General features: G+C 35.2%; 1 protein-coding gene across 7 annotated transcripts in view; it reads left to right on the forward strand.

The window, feature by feature from the left end:
• The window catches only part of LOC117400564 (suppression of tumorigenicity 18 protein), a 113,808-nt gene that overhangs the window by 53,715 nt on the left and 43,280 nt on the right, over positions 1-16,813 (forward strand). For all 7 annotated transcript variants that reach the window (XM_059022180.1, XM_059022181.1, XM_034000708.3 and 4 more), the window contains 4 exons: positions 4,099-4,205; positions 9,352-9,403; positions 10,318-10,348; positions 13,672-13,859. In XM_059022180.1, coding sequence (XP_058878163.1) covers positions 4,099-4,205; positions 9,352-9,403; positions 10,318-10,348; positions 13,672-13,859 — 378 coding nt within the window. The remainder of the gene's footprint in view (positions 1-4,098; positions 4,206-9,351; positions 9,404-10,317; positions 10,349-13,671; positions 13,860-16,813) is intronic.

Genomic DNA, 16,813 nt, shown 5'->3' on the forward strand with positions numbered 1-16,813 from the left:
GAGCCCTAACCAACACTCCACACTGCTGCCCCCTGATCTTGAAATATAATATTTGCCCCTAAAACATTATTATTAACCTAGCAGTGTTTCTTTGTAACTTTATAAACAAAATTGTAAAATTTTGTTTTTAAAAAAAATGTCTTTCCATACAGTTTAGGTACAGATAATGCACCCAAGACAGATATCCTTTTTTTTTAGGACAGTGCAGTTCAGTCTGTTTCACTGAAACAGACAACATACTTTGCTAATGAAAACTGTATGGAAAGACATTTTTTTTAAAAACAAAATTTTACAATTTTGTTTATAAAGTTACAAAGAAACACTGCTAGGTTAATAATAATGTTTTAGGGGCAAATATTATATTTCAAGATCAGGCCCATAGCTTTTCGGTGGACGCAGAAGTGCCTAAAGTGGATGTGGGGGTTTAAAGTGCGTGGCAAACTAATGCACAGTACTAAAAAAAAGAAGGTATAATAAACACATAATGAATGAATAAGAAAAATCTCCCATTCATGAAATATCAATTGTATCAAAATTACAGGAACAAGGAAAAAAAATAAAGAACCCTGTTAACTAAGTGTTAACTAAGTCCGTTTTGGTTCTCGTTAATTACATTCCACAGAAAGTCGCAACAAAATATATATAATACATACAGTCTATATAAAAATGACTACACAGCATTTTCAGGAAGTTGGGTTCTGTTTATTTCAAAATGACATGCTCGCCTTTTTTCTGTCCCTTGAGATTCTGGCTTGTCCTAAAGCAACACAATGCATTTTTGTCCCAGATGGCTTTCCAGAGAGATCACTATGTGTGCATGCATGGGCAGCAGTGTGGAGTTGTGGTTAGGGCACTGGACTCTTGACTGGAGGGTTGTGGGTTCAATCCCCAGTGGGGGACACTGCTGTTGTACCCTTGAGCAAGGTACTTTACCTAGATTACTCCAGTAAAAACCCAACTGTATAAATGGGCAATTGTATGTAAAAATAATGTGATAACTGTGTAATGTGAAATAATGTATAATGTGATATCTTGTAACAATTGTAAGTCGCCCTGGATAAGGGCGTCTGCTAAGAAATAAATAATAATAATAATAATAATAATATGCTTTGTGTACTTTTTGCTGTCTAAAACTTTAATAGAGGCTCAAGAGCTGCTGTGTTGATTCTGTGTTTTTATATATTAATCTCACATATCACACAGAGCTCTTTTTCATTTGCCATTTTTTGAAACTGTCGCGCAAATTCTGGTGAGACGATAAATAAGTGTAGCGAATATGAACATCTGATTTTTGTATCCGAATACATGTCAAGAAATACTTGTTTGAATATTCGGATATTTGTCCCAGCACTAATTTAAATGGAATAAAACTTGGATGTCCTTCTGTTGAGCACAAATCTGTTGAGCACCAATCAATAACAATCCAACAGTGTGATCTAATATACAGCCTGTCATAAACAAACTGCCTAAATCCACTCATATTTTACCTTCTCTTTTATCCTTTTGATTTCACTGTGAAATCTGCTCTTTTGTGGTAAAAATACATGGACAATTCATATAGATATATGAGTATCAGGATATCATAATACAATACCAGAGCTTTTTTTTTTAGGATAAGCAACTAAAAGTATTCTCTATTTTGGTTTTGGTATATTTGCATCCAACAAGCTGAGCAGAGAGTGAAATTGTTTTAGTAAGATCCCCTCAGCTGTGCTCTTTGCCCCCTTAGCCTTATGGGATAGGAGAGACAGCAGATGGGGTTAGGGCAGAGAGGTGATGCCACTGAAAGCAAGCGTCATGGTTACCGCATAGAAACTGTGAGCATCAGGAAGCTGCTTCCCCCCTGAGAAAGCCCTCGAGAAAGGGAAAACCAGTCCTCTGAGAAATGTTATTTGTAAAAAAATATATGATTCAGCAGATCACATACTGCTGGGAACTTTTGTTTACTTAATATGCTATAGCTACAAGCCACAGTGATTTAGATATTTCTTAACAGTTTTTTAGACTGTATCCACAAGCGATGGAACACACATACAAACTGTAATGTTGACTGATCTGCCAGCAGAACTTACTAAATAATGATAGCCTTGTAACTCTCTCTTGGGTGGTTTACATTCATTATAAGCATGTGATTAGATTTCTGACATCTTTAGTAGTAAGTTGTAAAATATAAAACAACAGTATTGCATAATACAACACACAGCTCTTTTCCATTCATTTTCTTCTCTTCATAGTAAGACAATAAATGCTGATTCTCGTTTGTTATGTACAGCATTGCTTCAAAGAATACTCTTGATACGAGCTTTGCATTTTGTAAAGTCTGATTACAAATACAAGTGTATTTGTACTTGGTAGCATGTTTAAAATAGCAAAACATTCTTGCAAAATGTAGATTCAAAGATAGTGTACTTGAACACCTGTTGTTTCATATCTACATCAACAGCTTAGGTTGAGGGATAATTAGCAAACTTGTCAAATTTGCAGACGACACACAGCTTGGAGGAGTGGTTGACATGTCTACAGCAACACAGAAAATACAAAAATATGTAGACTGCATAGATAACTGGGCAGAAACGTGGCAAATTAAGTTGAATGTCAATAAATGTAAGGTGTGGCATGCCGGTCACAAAAATGTAGGATCCAAATATAAATGGGAGGTTTATAGAACTGGAACAGGCTCACCAAGAGAAAGAAGCAATAACAATGACAAACAGAATGTTAGTGTATTGACAAAAGTGAAGAGTACAGACAGGTTGTAATGCACAGGTGAGTACAGACAGGTTGTAATGCACTGGTGAGTACAGACAGGTTGTAATGCACTGGTGAGTACAGACAGGTTGTAATGCACTGGTGAGTACAGACAGGTTGTAATGCACAGGTGAGTACAGACAGGTTGTAATGCACTGGTGAGACAGCACTTGGAGTACTCTGTCCAGTTCTGGTCGCCACAGTTCCAGAAGGACATTGTGGCCCTGGAGAGAGTCCAACGAAAAGAAACAAGACTAATTCCAGGGCTCAGAGGAATGAGCTGTGAAGATAGGCTGAAAGAACTGCATCTGTTTAGCCTAGAACAAAGAACAAATTGAGGGACATGACTGAAATCTTTAAAATCTTAAATGGAGTTCACATAGTTCACCCTAACCAGCACTTTAAGCACAGCAGAGAAACCAGTACCAGAGGACACTGTTGGAAATTAAGTGGAGATAGACTTAGGACAGAGGGGAGGAGACACTTCTTCACACATTGAGTGGTGAGAGTATAACATATTACCTAGTCATGTTGTTGAGGCAGAGTCACTTGGATCATTGACAAAGTTTTTAGATCAATCAGCTACTAGGAACCGGATGAGCTTACATGGACCGAATGACCTCTTTCCCTTCATATTTGTTTCTGTATTGTATTGGGTACTAAAATAGTCTGCATGCTTTACATCTTTTAGAACAAATTAAAATTCTAATTGTGACAAACTGAAATGTTCAATAGAGGTGTAATAAGTTAGTATAATGCAGAGTACATAAATAACTGGATAGGATGATGATAACATGTATTGCTTTACTTTAAGATACTTTAAAAGAGAATGTGTACATTTAGAATACTTAATTTGTCTTAATGATTGTTTCCGCTTGGTGGGCAATTAATTCCAGCTATTGTAGAATGCATTTTTACATGTTAGCAGTATCAATCAGTGTTGAATTATTAATGAAGTACATTTATATTTCTGTCTAAATATAAAATAGTTTACCATAGTTGCTTCACAGTGTGCCTGTTTATTATATGAAATAAGAAATAATTGATAAATGTGCATAAATGTATCTTAATTTGTTTAATAAACGACCTGAATGCACTGATCATTTTATGATTAACATACAACCAGGAAATATACATTCAATGTAGTATTCCTATTAAAGTCATCATTTGATGGTGATATTTGTTACCTCTGATATATATATATATATATATATATATATATATATATATATATATATATATATATATATATATATATATATATATTTTTTTCTTCAGTATTTACATATTTATTTCTAAGAACCTGAATCATAACATTGAAATCTATTGAATATCTATTTCTGTCCACAGAGAATGAATTTCACCCCTGCATACTGAAGCAGTCACAGACTTTCAGTTGTAGTGAGAAGTTAGAACTCTCTGGAACAACTTGTAAATCCACCTGTAAGCAAACAAAGGTAAGAAGGAGCACAGTTAGAAAATTAACCATTCAACCACAATAAATTAAACATCTGCACTCCTGCATTAGTCTCATCACAGGTGCATAAGAGACCACATGTCACAATGAAAAATGGAACACTCCCACACACTGTATTTTGCCAAATCTCACTTTTTTAATTCTTTAAAAGAAAATAGGGGTTAATGTTTCAACTAAAAAACTGTGAAACTATAATGTCTGGATTTGCTATCCATAAGGAACAGGTGTTTGTGAGTATTTTTTGTTATTGCTCTTGCGTTGTTAGATCATAGATGGTGTGTTAGTCTAGCACTGGATATCATTGATAAGTGGGAAGTGCATATGGCAACTTCTGTTCTTATCTCCTTCATTATGCAGATATATTAGACTGATGATCTTGTGTGCTAGCAACAATGTTTTACTAGCTTTTTTAATATCCTGTGAAGAAAACAGACGGCGTTAAAATAATTCCTTGTAAAAAAAATAATAATACATTTCCTTTAAACTGCAGAACGGCAGGGTTTGCTGTTGACATGTGCAATATTGTTTTTTAAATTTATTTCACTCAGAGCTATGATAAAACAATTTTAAATCTATATCTAATCTTCTACATTTCAAACATCACCCACTGTGGCTAATCTTCATATCTAGTCTGCCTAAACAAGTAATCTTATCAGAGAGTGACCTAAGAATTAAACATTATACTTTGTGAAAATGTTGGAGGCAAGTAAAATTAAATACTGGGGCATAAAATAACTCTGGGACTGTGATATACTGTATAGATGCGCTTTACACTGTGTTGGTTTCTGCATGCATGAGATCATCCACGTGAAAGATCATAATGGCAAAAAATACGCAAAACCAACATTGCTTCTATCTTCTGTGTGTTCGTTATTTTATGTCTCACAAATTAAATGCAGTATTTGTTTTGTTTCAATAGCATGCATATATCCACCCACACGTGAATACACACACAAACACAGGAAGCAAATGTTTCATGAATGTATTTTTCCCTATAACCAGTTGTGCCATATTTTGTCTTATATACACATATCTGATTTTTGTTAAAGCAGTGAAACCTTGACATACTGGACTTACAGTAATTGCTAATATCTTAAACAATTGAGTACTGCTACTATACCAGTTATATACATTATAATACAGATAGTTTGCAGATAGTTGCATCAGAGTGCCCCACAAAACCAGCCATTGAATAATTGTACACATATTTGTAATCTATTTTCAGACAGGTATTGTTTTTATATTCACAAAGGGTGGAGAAAAAAAGATGAAAGAATTTACAATTCATTTCTTTTTTATTAGTAGTTTCTAAGAGGATTAGTCAAACACACAATGTGGTGTTCAAAGAGGACAGTAATTTGATATTCTGAAACATGTTAAATAATTGTTAGAAGCTAATTGATTTATTAAACACAAAAATACTTCAATGGGAAAGCCTTAATGGAGAGTAGCATTCAGTAGAAAGGAATCAGAAGTCTTGTTCAGTGAATTAACCATACCCTAACTTAAATTAGGTTACTCTACAAGGTAACTGAATACAGTATGGTGTGTGGTCAAATTATTTTGGCAGGATGTCACAGTTTGGCCTATCATGTTGTTTTGTTTTTATTCAATGGCCCTCAATTGAAAACTGAATTCCATTTTTTAATTGGATACTGATTATTTCAGGGTGTAAATCATTAGAAAAATGTTAACGCAATTGCTTTCCTAAAATTGTTTTTAATCGGTTTCATAGGAAACAATCACTGGATGAAAACAACCTAGCAAACATTAATGGAGAATAAACAATTATGTAAATGTATGAAAATTGAAGGTCACTGTATCCACATGGCCTTAGATAAAATGTTTTTTTTTTTTTTTTGTTTGTTTTTTTACTGTTTTTAAATGTATGAAAGATCAATCAGTAGGACAGGGTATGCTGAGACTGAAAGATTTTAGGGTCATAAAACAAGATTTTCATCAAGGTTGTACTTGTAACACTGTAAACAACTTACTTGTGGTAACTAAATATATAAAAATAAAATGGAGCCATGTGTCATAAAGAGAGCACAAAACATTACTGCCACTTTTAATAGTTTTGTCTTTCAAGAGCTGTTGTTAAATGTGCTGGTTGTTGTGTAATGTGGAAGAGTGTAATGAACTAATCGAGGACATTACTTTTACAGAATGTAATCTACAGTGTTTGGGAGTTGTTTCTCTCAATAGGCTACAGTAATCAAAAGTAATGAACCTATTATGAGCAGGACCTTGGAGAGCACAGTGTGGCAGTAAGAGTGTGGCACATAAAAGCTTTATTAAAGGAAATTAAGGTCCATCACTGCCACACCTGCTCCCCTATTATAAATGTATGACAGGTCAGTGCCTTCAATCACAGCAGCAAATGAGAAAGAGGAGTCATGTTTCCCATTACCACTGAAGTAACAGCGTATCCTGTGACTCAGAGGTTTCAGAGCCTGTGAACACTATGCACATCCATCCGCCTGGAATAATTATATTTAATAGTTTTTTATTATTATTATCATTGTTATTATTTGGGATCCGTAAGCACCTCCGAGTGAAAGTGGATAGTTTTTATCAACTTTTTTTTTTTAAATATATACCTTCAGTGCTTTTACATAATAGTGATAATGTTTTTTTTTTTTCTGTATCAAATTATTATTTTTTTGTGTGTGTGCACAGTTTCAGATATTTTTCTACATCACTGCGTTGGTTTGTTTATTAATACGGCAATCCTTTTTACATGTCTTGTATTCCTCAGCCATCCATTAGTCATTTTTAAAATAAATAAATTACGGTACATGGAAGATTTACAAAATCCCAAGCATGTTAGGAAACACAGCTACAGGAATAAATTATGAGGGTCATGTTTAATACGGGGCTGCAGAGCATCTGGAATTTTGTTATCCCTTTTTGCTTAAAAGATTTAGGCTAGATGAGAGTATCCCCAAAAAGAATGGTTGTATATGGGGGACGACTGAAGAAAATCTGCTTTTCCATGCCAACCAGCAGGAGTTCTGATACCCATTACCTTACAAAAATCCAGGGAAGCCCTTGGCAAGTTTCCCTCTAAGTACGGAATCTGCCTATCCTAAAATTAAAGAACTGAAAGGTTAAATTAAAACTCTAAAAGGATTGAAAATAGAACACTTTATAACATGGCACTAAGGAAACAGTTACAGCATTCTGTGGTGGCGTCAGATGCTGACATTGATGTTTTTAACACAGTTGTGGTCATTGTGATGCCATCTGTCAATGTTTCCACAAATATGTTAACAATGATCAGTGAAATGGTAGCCGTATCAGTCCAGAGATGATAATCAATTAGTATCTCTCTTTTCTACTTTCACCTGAAGAAGAGAACGCTGAGGTTTTGAAAGCTTGTGATTAATATAAAGCTTGTGAGGTTTTCAGGCAGGCAATCTATAGTACAAGAGCCTAGTACATTCATTGGTCAATCTACAAACCAATTACCAGCAAGTTTCCATCAACCTATAAGGTATATAAACCTACCTCGCAAGCTCAATCCTGCCGTGCTTTCAAATTACCACCTCCTCCCCAACCACCACCACCTCACTCCCAGCCTCGTCCGGAGGTGGTTGGGGGGTATACGATGCTCCTCTGCCGACTATTTTTTGTTCACAGGATGAACACGTTGCATAGATTTATTATTTTATTTTTTGTTTTTTAGCAGGCGGCTCCAGTATACTTTGAGATGAGGCTCTGGTCCAACTATTTTTACTTTACTTATTTTTCTTCAACAATTGTTTGGGTTCAGTGTTTTGGGGATTTGTAAGATTTTTGTATTATAATAAAGGTAGTTATTTAAGCAAAATTGACCTTACTGAATTTAGTTAGTCCAATAAAAGGTATCACCGCTCCTTCTCTTTGTCTATCAAGTATATCAACAAACTGTCAGTAGGATACAAATTTTGACAAAATGTCAAGATTTATTGCAGTATAGTTATTACATTTTATGTAGAGACCTACATTTTTGCACTGACATGAAGGATTGGTAATACTCCGGCATTGCAAACTGTAAAAATCTTATTTACAGCATTAAGGTTTAACTTTTATGCAATTGTGTTGTTGTCATAATCAGACCAAGTACAAATACAGATAATTGAATGTTGCCTGTTGCCTGGTTACATGCTTACTATACGGTAAATCAAGTAAATCTGTCTTACTGGACAATGCAGAGGAACACTGCGGAGAAATACACACTTTTCATTTATAAATAATTAAATAAAAGAATAGAACTAAATATACATTGTGTGTAGGGTGATATATCTTATGAGATATTAATGGTGGACAGATATCACCATATTGCAAATTAGAAAAAAAATAACATTGTACTCAGGAACCCCTATCTAGTTTTGTTGTGTTTGTTTTTTTTACTTGAGAAATGTGTTTTATGCATTGGATAACATTTGTATAAAGGTATTTTGACACATCCCCAACTGTGATTGGTTCTTATACAGTATGTGATTTATAATACTTTTTAAAATAAAACTGAATCTAAATCATTTGGGAGAAATGTTTACTCCCTGGAATCTTGTGTTAAAAATGTCAGTTTAATCTTTACATTTTAACAAGATATATTAAACCTGGAACAACGTGTTGGTTTTGTGGTTATCCTTCAATCATAATTAGCCAATGGTAGAACCTATTGTTTAAAAAGCATAGCCAATCCTGTGCATGAACAGTAAAGGAAAATCAAACCAAACCTACAAGCTGTAAAGAACATCTGTAGCAACTGTGAAACAATTCTTATTTAAGTGGCACATTACTCCAACATCTTAAGAACATAAGAACATTTACAAATGAGAGGAGGTCATTCGGCCCATCTTGCTAGTTTGGTTGTTAGTAGCTTATTGATCCCAGAATCTCATCAAGCAGCTTCTTGAAGGATCCCAGGGTGTCAGCTTCAACAACATTACTGGGGAGTTGGTTCCAGACCCTCACAATTCTCTGTGTAAAAAAAGTGCCCCCTATTTTCTGTTCTGAATGCTGCTTTATCTAATCTTCATCTGTGACCCCTGGTCCTTTTTTTCTTTTTTCAGGGTGAAAAAGTCCCCTGGGTAGCCATAGTAGTCTTAGTAATTTTCATATTTTTCTTTCTCATGTAGATGGAAGCAGAACGTGAAGAGAAGAGGCTTCAAACACGCAAAGGAAGCAAGGGTGAGTTGGTAAATCCCGACTATCACACCATAAAACATGCAAGTTCCTGTGTTTAGGGCCTCTGTAATGCTCCTTCACTACATTCATTACCTCTGAAGTACCATTTTAATCCTTGAGTGGATTATTTCCCTTATTATATTTTTTGAAGGCTGAAGTGCACAAATATAACATTATGCACAATGTGTTCATTAAAGTGGAGTATTAGCTCAAATTAAACAAAAAGTACATTTGTATTATAGATTTAATTAAAATAGCCGACAAAGGTGCATCATTACCCAAGTATCCAAAGACTTTTAGGTCTCCTCCTATTGACCAATTACATAATTTAATACATATATGAAATATCTGGCAGATTTATTGGCTGCGGTCTATGAACAAGGTCATAAATGAGATGCTACATCTCAATGTGCTTTCTGTTTAAATGCATTGTAATGTAATTAATGAGTTTATTACTATTAAGAAAACAAGAGCAATGCATTACATGCACAGGTAGATGTACAAATAACAGCGTATAATAAACTGCAAAACTGTGCCCAATAAGGAATCCTTTTTTTAACTTTTAATATTTTTATAATGTTACAAAAAGTATCTCAGTATCTTTCTTCTAATTGTAAGTTTCCTTATAAGAAATTGGAAAACACCCATTGACAACTAACAACAAAACATGCTCTGTTTTTTTAACATGTACAAACACATATCAAACAATATTTATGTTTATGCACTTTCATTTTAGATAAAGCAATTTAAAGGTTTGAACTTAACTTGTGGCTGTATAGACGATTTGTGTAATTAGAGCTCACCTTTGTTTTTGGCAGGTCTGGCACTGTTACTGTTAAACAGGTGCGTGCATTAAAAACTATCGCAGCGGAAATGTAAACATACTCATTTTTCTCACTTTCTTTTCTTGTTGACAGTTCCTGTAGACTGTATAGCACAGGCTCTCAGGTAAGAATGAATGTATTTATGAGTACATATGTTTGCCTATTTAAAATAATCTCTACTGGGGACAGGTATAAAGAAAACAGCAGGCTTATATTGTATAAAGATTTGTTAAACACGACCAAATGGTAATATAATACACATGAGTACATAGGTTTATTCAGTACCTACTGTACATTAAAAATACTTCCCATATTGATAGTATTTGTTCATTTTCAACGGTTGCCTATTATATTAACTATTTTTGTTTACCACAGTGCTCCCTCGTTGTTTCATAATTTGATTATTCATCAATTCAGTTTATTCCTGGTTAGGGCATGTTGCCTGTAACCTTGTACTGTACTTTATAGTATAAGGTCACTTCACTATTCACAACTCTTGACAGTGTTTAGATGTGTAAGTCAGATAGTGAAAAAAACAAGAGAGCTGTAGGTGTATGTATGTATACAGTAGTAGAAAGGATGATAAGTTGTTTTAAAAAAACAGAAATAGTAATAATTTGCTTACTTAATTACCTGTCCACTAGCATGGTATTTCTTCCCTTCAAGTTGACTGCTACAGGTTTTTTTTGCACCATTACCTAACATTACCGAATGTGTATTTACCTCCTAAAGAGGGCTCAGCAGCACTGCACAGGACCAAGAGACTTGCTTTGGTTGTGGTTGCAATCTCAACCACAGTATCTTGATGCTGTTTTGGTGACAGCTTTTTAGCATCACCATTGCGAAGGCTGTTAGTCTTGCTAACAAGCAGACTTCCCTTAGTCTTGTGTGTGGTACTGACTGAGTGGTTTTGCCAGTAGCTTTTACAGGTGGGTATGTTGCCTGTATGCTGCCACTCACGGTATTGAGGTCACCAACCCACTCTGCTCCCGACCCGGTACTGTACCGGTGCTAAAGCCACTGGTACTGGACCAACCCGCTGTCCCTGTACCGACCCAGAGCTAAAGTCACAGAACTGATACCGAACCGACCTGATACTGTTCCCCCCCTTTTTTTTTGTATATCTTGAAACAAAACTCCCTCTCTACAGCAGTTGCTGCATGTGTAATATTTCTTAATACTTTAAGGTTTAACTTAAGGGTTATATTACAGTACATGACTGAGTGATACATGCAGAAGGGTACAAAGCTCTCAGTATTTCAAGCTTCCTTGTTTATGATGACTTGGTTATATTTTATCAGTTATTTTTTAAGGCTTATTTTGTATTCATAAATGTATTGTGTACCGGCTGTGCATATGAGTACCTGCACTTTTTTGTTGAGAATTTCACCCCTGGGTATATTAATATTCAGGATTCGGGTCTTTAGGAGGTAAATACCCATTCGGTAATGGTTACATTTCTATTTCAGGGAACGTTTGTCACAGTTACAGGCATCAAACTGGCCTTGATTCTGCATATGAATGCTTTGTAAAAACCAATGCATACAAAAAATACACATTTTCATAAATGTAAAAATGTCTCAGTATAGTAAACACGTTTCTTGTTTTCAATCACAGCTGATTGTCTGACCCAATTCAATTCATTTTAGCGAAGTGTAGGGAATGTGTAAATTCAATTCAACGTAATGCAAGTGATTCAAAATTTGCTTGAAAAATCTTACTAATGTTATCTTATCGTATTATTGATGATTTAGTAGGTTCCATAGATAATATCAAACACAAAAAGAGGTTCCTCTGATAAAAAATAGTTTTTGGTGACATTGGCAGCGACAGTTTTCCTCACAACCTGTTTGCCGTACTTTCAGGAAATGCGTTGCTATGCAGTTCTGATTTAGGACAAATAAATTTACCATACCAATGCAGATTACTCAATTCATAGTCATTTAGGGGAGGGGATATTTAAATGTCCGTGTCTGCTTACCAAATAGGAAAAGAACAACTCTGTATATCGTGAGGAGAGCTTCATGCGTTGCCATGAAGATAAAAACATTTAATAAGAGAAATGAATTCACGTGTTGTCACGAGTTTTACTACTTAGAATTTATATTTGTGTATGCGTGTTTGTGGAACATCTAAAAGTTACATTTCATTAACACTAGAACTGCATTTTACAATACATGTTTTTATTTTGAATATAACCTACAATATCAAATTATAGGGGGTTAGGTGACGTAATCACACACGAAGACATAAGCCCGATATACGCTCCTTGCAATGGAGCCAGCTCTTTTGTACAGCGGTATCTGCGCTGTGCTTTAGTGCGAGAGGTCCCGGATTTGCGCCCGCCCTCCGCCTGTATGTGGATTGCCTCGTCCTGTGTGATGCGCCTGCCTGTGTTAACTGAGATTGCTACAATATATTGAAGTCTGTTGTTAGCTCTAATGGATCTGGCAGCCATCAATTGCTTCATTTTGTACAAGGTAGGAGAGATTTCATCTTGAAGCTAGCCACAGCTCTTCAGCAGAAATATTTAGATCAGAAAACTGCAAAGCTGCAGGCTGCAGTAGCTCATCCTGGATTCTGTGCTGCGAGTGACACACATACAAGATAAATCATATGTTACTTTAGTTTTAGGTCAAAAACTACTTTTGTTTTTACAGTTTTGTATGTGCATATACCTATTTACACACTAGTTTCTTTTGAAATGTTTATTATAGTTGTTTTTAAGTAGTGCTTTATATGTGGTAAGTTAGAAAATAAACCCTTTTATGTTTAATTGTTCATTTAAATACGGCGTTTCGGCTGTGCAGGTGTTTGATATGATGTGCTTGAATAAAACTTTTGAGTTGTATTCGATAGTTTGTCTTTCATTTTAATATTGAAGGTGTTTAAAATGCACCGGTGGTATAGGTATGGGTATTACTGCGGTGGTTCTATTGTTGAAGTAGTCCATAAATGTACTCTGTGTGTGTGTTGGGTTGTTATTTCTGGTTCATGTGTTTAAAGACTAAATGGCCTTGTTAAAAAATAAATTATATTTATGCTGGTTATAGCAATCATCTACATGGGGAGCTGCCTTAGGGCTGTATATATTGTTATGTGCTTGGTTTTCCCAGACTGTTGTTTGTTTCTTAAAAGGGTAACATTCAGAATTCATACCAGTTCAGTAATTTACTACATTTCTTTTAAAAGCAGTTTTAACAATAGATGCTCTCAGTGGAAAATAGGACTATACTTTATAGATAATAATTATGTGAGTCTTGGTATATGAAGGCTGCATATTTCTTTTTGTTTTCCAGATGGCATATGATTGGCAAACATGTTAAAAAAAAAAAAAAAAATAGTGAATTAGCTGCAGATCTGAAACAGTCAACAAACTATGAATCCCCCAAATATGTAGCCATAGCAACACGTGTGCTTCATTGCTCTTTGTCTGCTCTCTCCCAGTGCCTATGGCTCCATGGCAAGAAAGAGAAGTGCCAAGGAAGTCGTATATGGAGCCCCAGTTAACAAGAGGAAGTCTCTTCTGATGAAACCACGTCATTACAGTCCCAGCAATGACTGCGAGGAGGAGAATAAGGACTTCACAGAATCAGAGGACAAAGAAGAGTCAAGGAGCACTGAGTCTCTAGCAGGTAGACAGATGTCCTGTTGTTTTTGTCTGTTTTTACGAACAGTTGACAGTGAATTTTGAAATGTCATCTGTTGCATACTAGTTTGTAACTGTAGTTCTTTCAAATTTATATCCTTTATATTAAGTATGCTGATTATATATTGCACTTTTTCCTCTGCTTAGGCAGGTTGTTGGTTGATTGGCATTGCACAACAGTAAAGCTGGGCAAACACATTACTGCTGAATGAACTGGGTTTTTTTCTGTTTACTTAGTTAATTATTTTAGTACTGATCACTTGTATGTTTTATACACATCAATATTGTCAACATTTGTTGAGCTTTTTAAAATTAACTGTGTTTTTAAATCACAATAATTGTCCACTGCACCTTAAAATTGAAACTTCTCTCCTCCAAACTTGAAGCCTCTGTGTCCACAAAACAGGAAAAGTTACATGTTAGGAATGAGTGGAGGCCATTCAACCAACTGATATGTCCAGTTCCTAAAAGTTAACTGTTCCCAGAACCACATCTAGACAGCTCTTGAATGATCCCAATGAATCTGCAGCTTGACTTGGCAATTCATTCCACACAACTACCACTTTCTGTATGAAAAGGTTCCTGCTTCCCTCTGCCCTGCTCTGTCTCCACAACTTCCCAATATTTTCTCTTGCCCTGTTCTCTGCTCTAACTACCAAATAGTAACTGGGTTTGTTGATCCATTTTAAGATTTTAAATACTTTGATTAAGTCTCCCCTAAACCCTCTGTTTTATAAGCTAAGTAAGTTCAGATCACTTATTCAATAACTCTTGAACACTTGAATAAGAAATGCAGAATGCCAAAATATTAGTATTTCTGCAACCTTTACAATCAAGATGGAGGCACTTTGATTTTTAAAGGTGTATGTACCCTGACATGTACACCTCTAAAAAATGAGTTTTTTCTGAATTGATGCACAATTTACTGTATTATGTTATAATGCCTTGTAAACTAGGCTCTTCATACAGACTGTTAGCAGCAATCCCATAATGTCTCATCCTTTTTTTAAACTTCCCAGTCCCTCTTGTGTCTTTTTTTACATTTAAAAAGCTGATAAACTTTTAAATATAAATATCTTTGGGTATTCTGTCTACTTGTGGTGTTTAGAGACTCAAGCACTAATGTTACTGGCTATAGATGGGTGCATGTGACATATGCTGCTTTGAAACTTGTATTGTGATTGGCTATGACTCATGAGTCATAGCCAAATGGTACTATCAAATTCCAATGCATTGGCTGTCATAAATGTTCAACCTCCGATCTACATAAAGTAAATTATTTTATATCTTTAATCTTTAAAAAAAAAGCTCATCTGTGTCTTCTCTAAAGCATAAGATATATGTATTATATTTAAACCATCCTCTTTTGTTCAGACAAAGTGATAATGAACTAGACTATGAAAAACATTTTGGCAACAGTAAAAATGCATTCCATGAAGGACGATTAATATTTTATTTGAATGCGCTGTCCTTTCCAAAGACAAAACAGTGTGAGCCTCTAATGTACTGAATTATGAACAACATTTTGGCAACAATACATGTGGTTTACATGTGCATTTTAGTCCCCTATAATCTGCACTTAATAGGTATATTTTAAACGATGTAACTAAGCAACAGAGGTAATTGTTGCTTTCGAGAGCTTTTGTTAGGCCCTCTAACACAGCCCAAATATGCATAATTAGGCATAATGTCTACAACTCATTATTGTACACATGTGGGTAGTTAAGTGGACCAAGAGTATAGCTCAATGAATTGAACAGATTCACTGGAAATGGCATTTCTTTTTTTTCCTCGGTTCATATTATATTACAATTATCATAACCCTTTTTGCTCTCCCCTAACCATCAACTGGGTTATTTTGAACATATAATTAACTTTTACTAGTCAAGTTTACTTCTAAAGAGAGTACTTGGGACTCATTTTACAAAATGACACAAGATCGTGTTGAAATCACTGCGTGGTCTCAGAGTGTGCTTTAAAAGGAATGTTTGTGTATGGAAATCAAATAACAGCTAGAGTGAAAAAATAAAAATAAAAACATAAGAATCTGTGCCTGTGGGATGCTGTGAATATCTGCATTTCATAAGGGGAATAAAAACCTCCCATTTGGTCGTGCAGTACTGCTGTTGATATGAGCCAAGCTTCTGCACTGCAGCAGAGCTCCGGTAATGGCCATTCTGGATTACAAACCGATCACCTGTTCCAATATTCAAAACACAGTAGGGATCCAAGATTTTTTTTTTTTTAAAGGCTGTGCATCCATCTGGATGGAAAACAAGTGCTCATTGCCTGTTCTGCTAATTGTAACTATGCATAACTGACTAACGTTTAATCCATTTGTTGGATGGATTTGCTGCTTTTTTTTATCTATTCAGATTAAAATGTTTTCCACCACAGTACAGCAGGCAGGTTATTATCAGACCTCTGCACACCTCATAAATCCAGTTTGGTCTGGATACAGTGAAGCTTTAATTAAAATTAGTGGAGCTCTGGTTTATTCAAAAACAGATATAGACGATGGATTTACACTGAATGGGGCATATGAATAGACAATACCATAGATCCCTAAACTTGCATAAAGATGTAGAACCTGAAAATGTACAGTATGCACTGACTTGAGCATGATTACCAGACTAGTAGTTTCCAATACAAACAGAACATGAAACACATACAGAATTATCTTTTTAATAGCCTTGAACTTGCTATATAGTTACAGAGGGACTGTGGGGTCAAAAGACCTCAGAATGATCCTTGAGTATTTAAAAATGGATGTTTATATAACCACGATATGCTCACTCAGTACATTCTCCAGCCACATGTTAGAAACATGCATTTTGTATTATTCCTAGGAACCTACTGAACAATAAACACACCAGCTACAGCCACCAGAGGCTTTCTTTTCATGTTAAACTATTAGAAGACTGTTTTAGAAAATACACG

The sequence above is a fragment of the Acipenser ruthenus genome, chromosome 4 (genome assembly GCF_902713425.1).
Source record: "Acipenser ruthenus chromosome 4, fAciRut3.2 maternal haplotype, whole genome shotgun sequence".
In the NCBI taxonomy this organism is placed as follows: Eukaryota; Metazoa; Chordata; class Actinopteri; order Acipenseriformes; family Acipenseridae; genus Acipenser; species Acipenser ruthenus.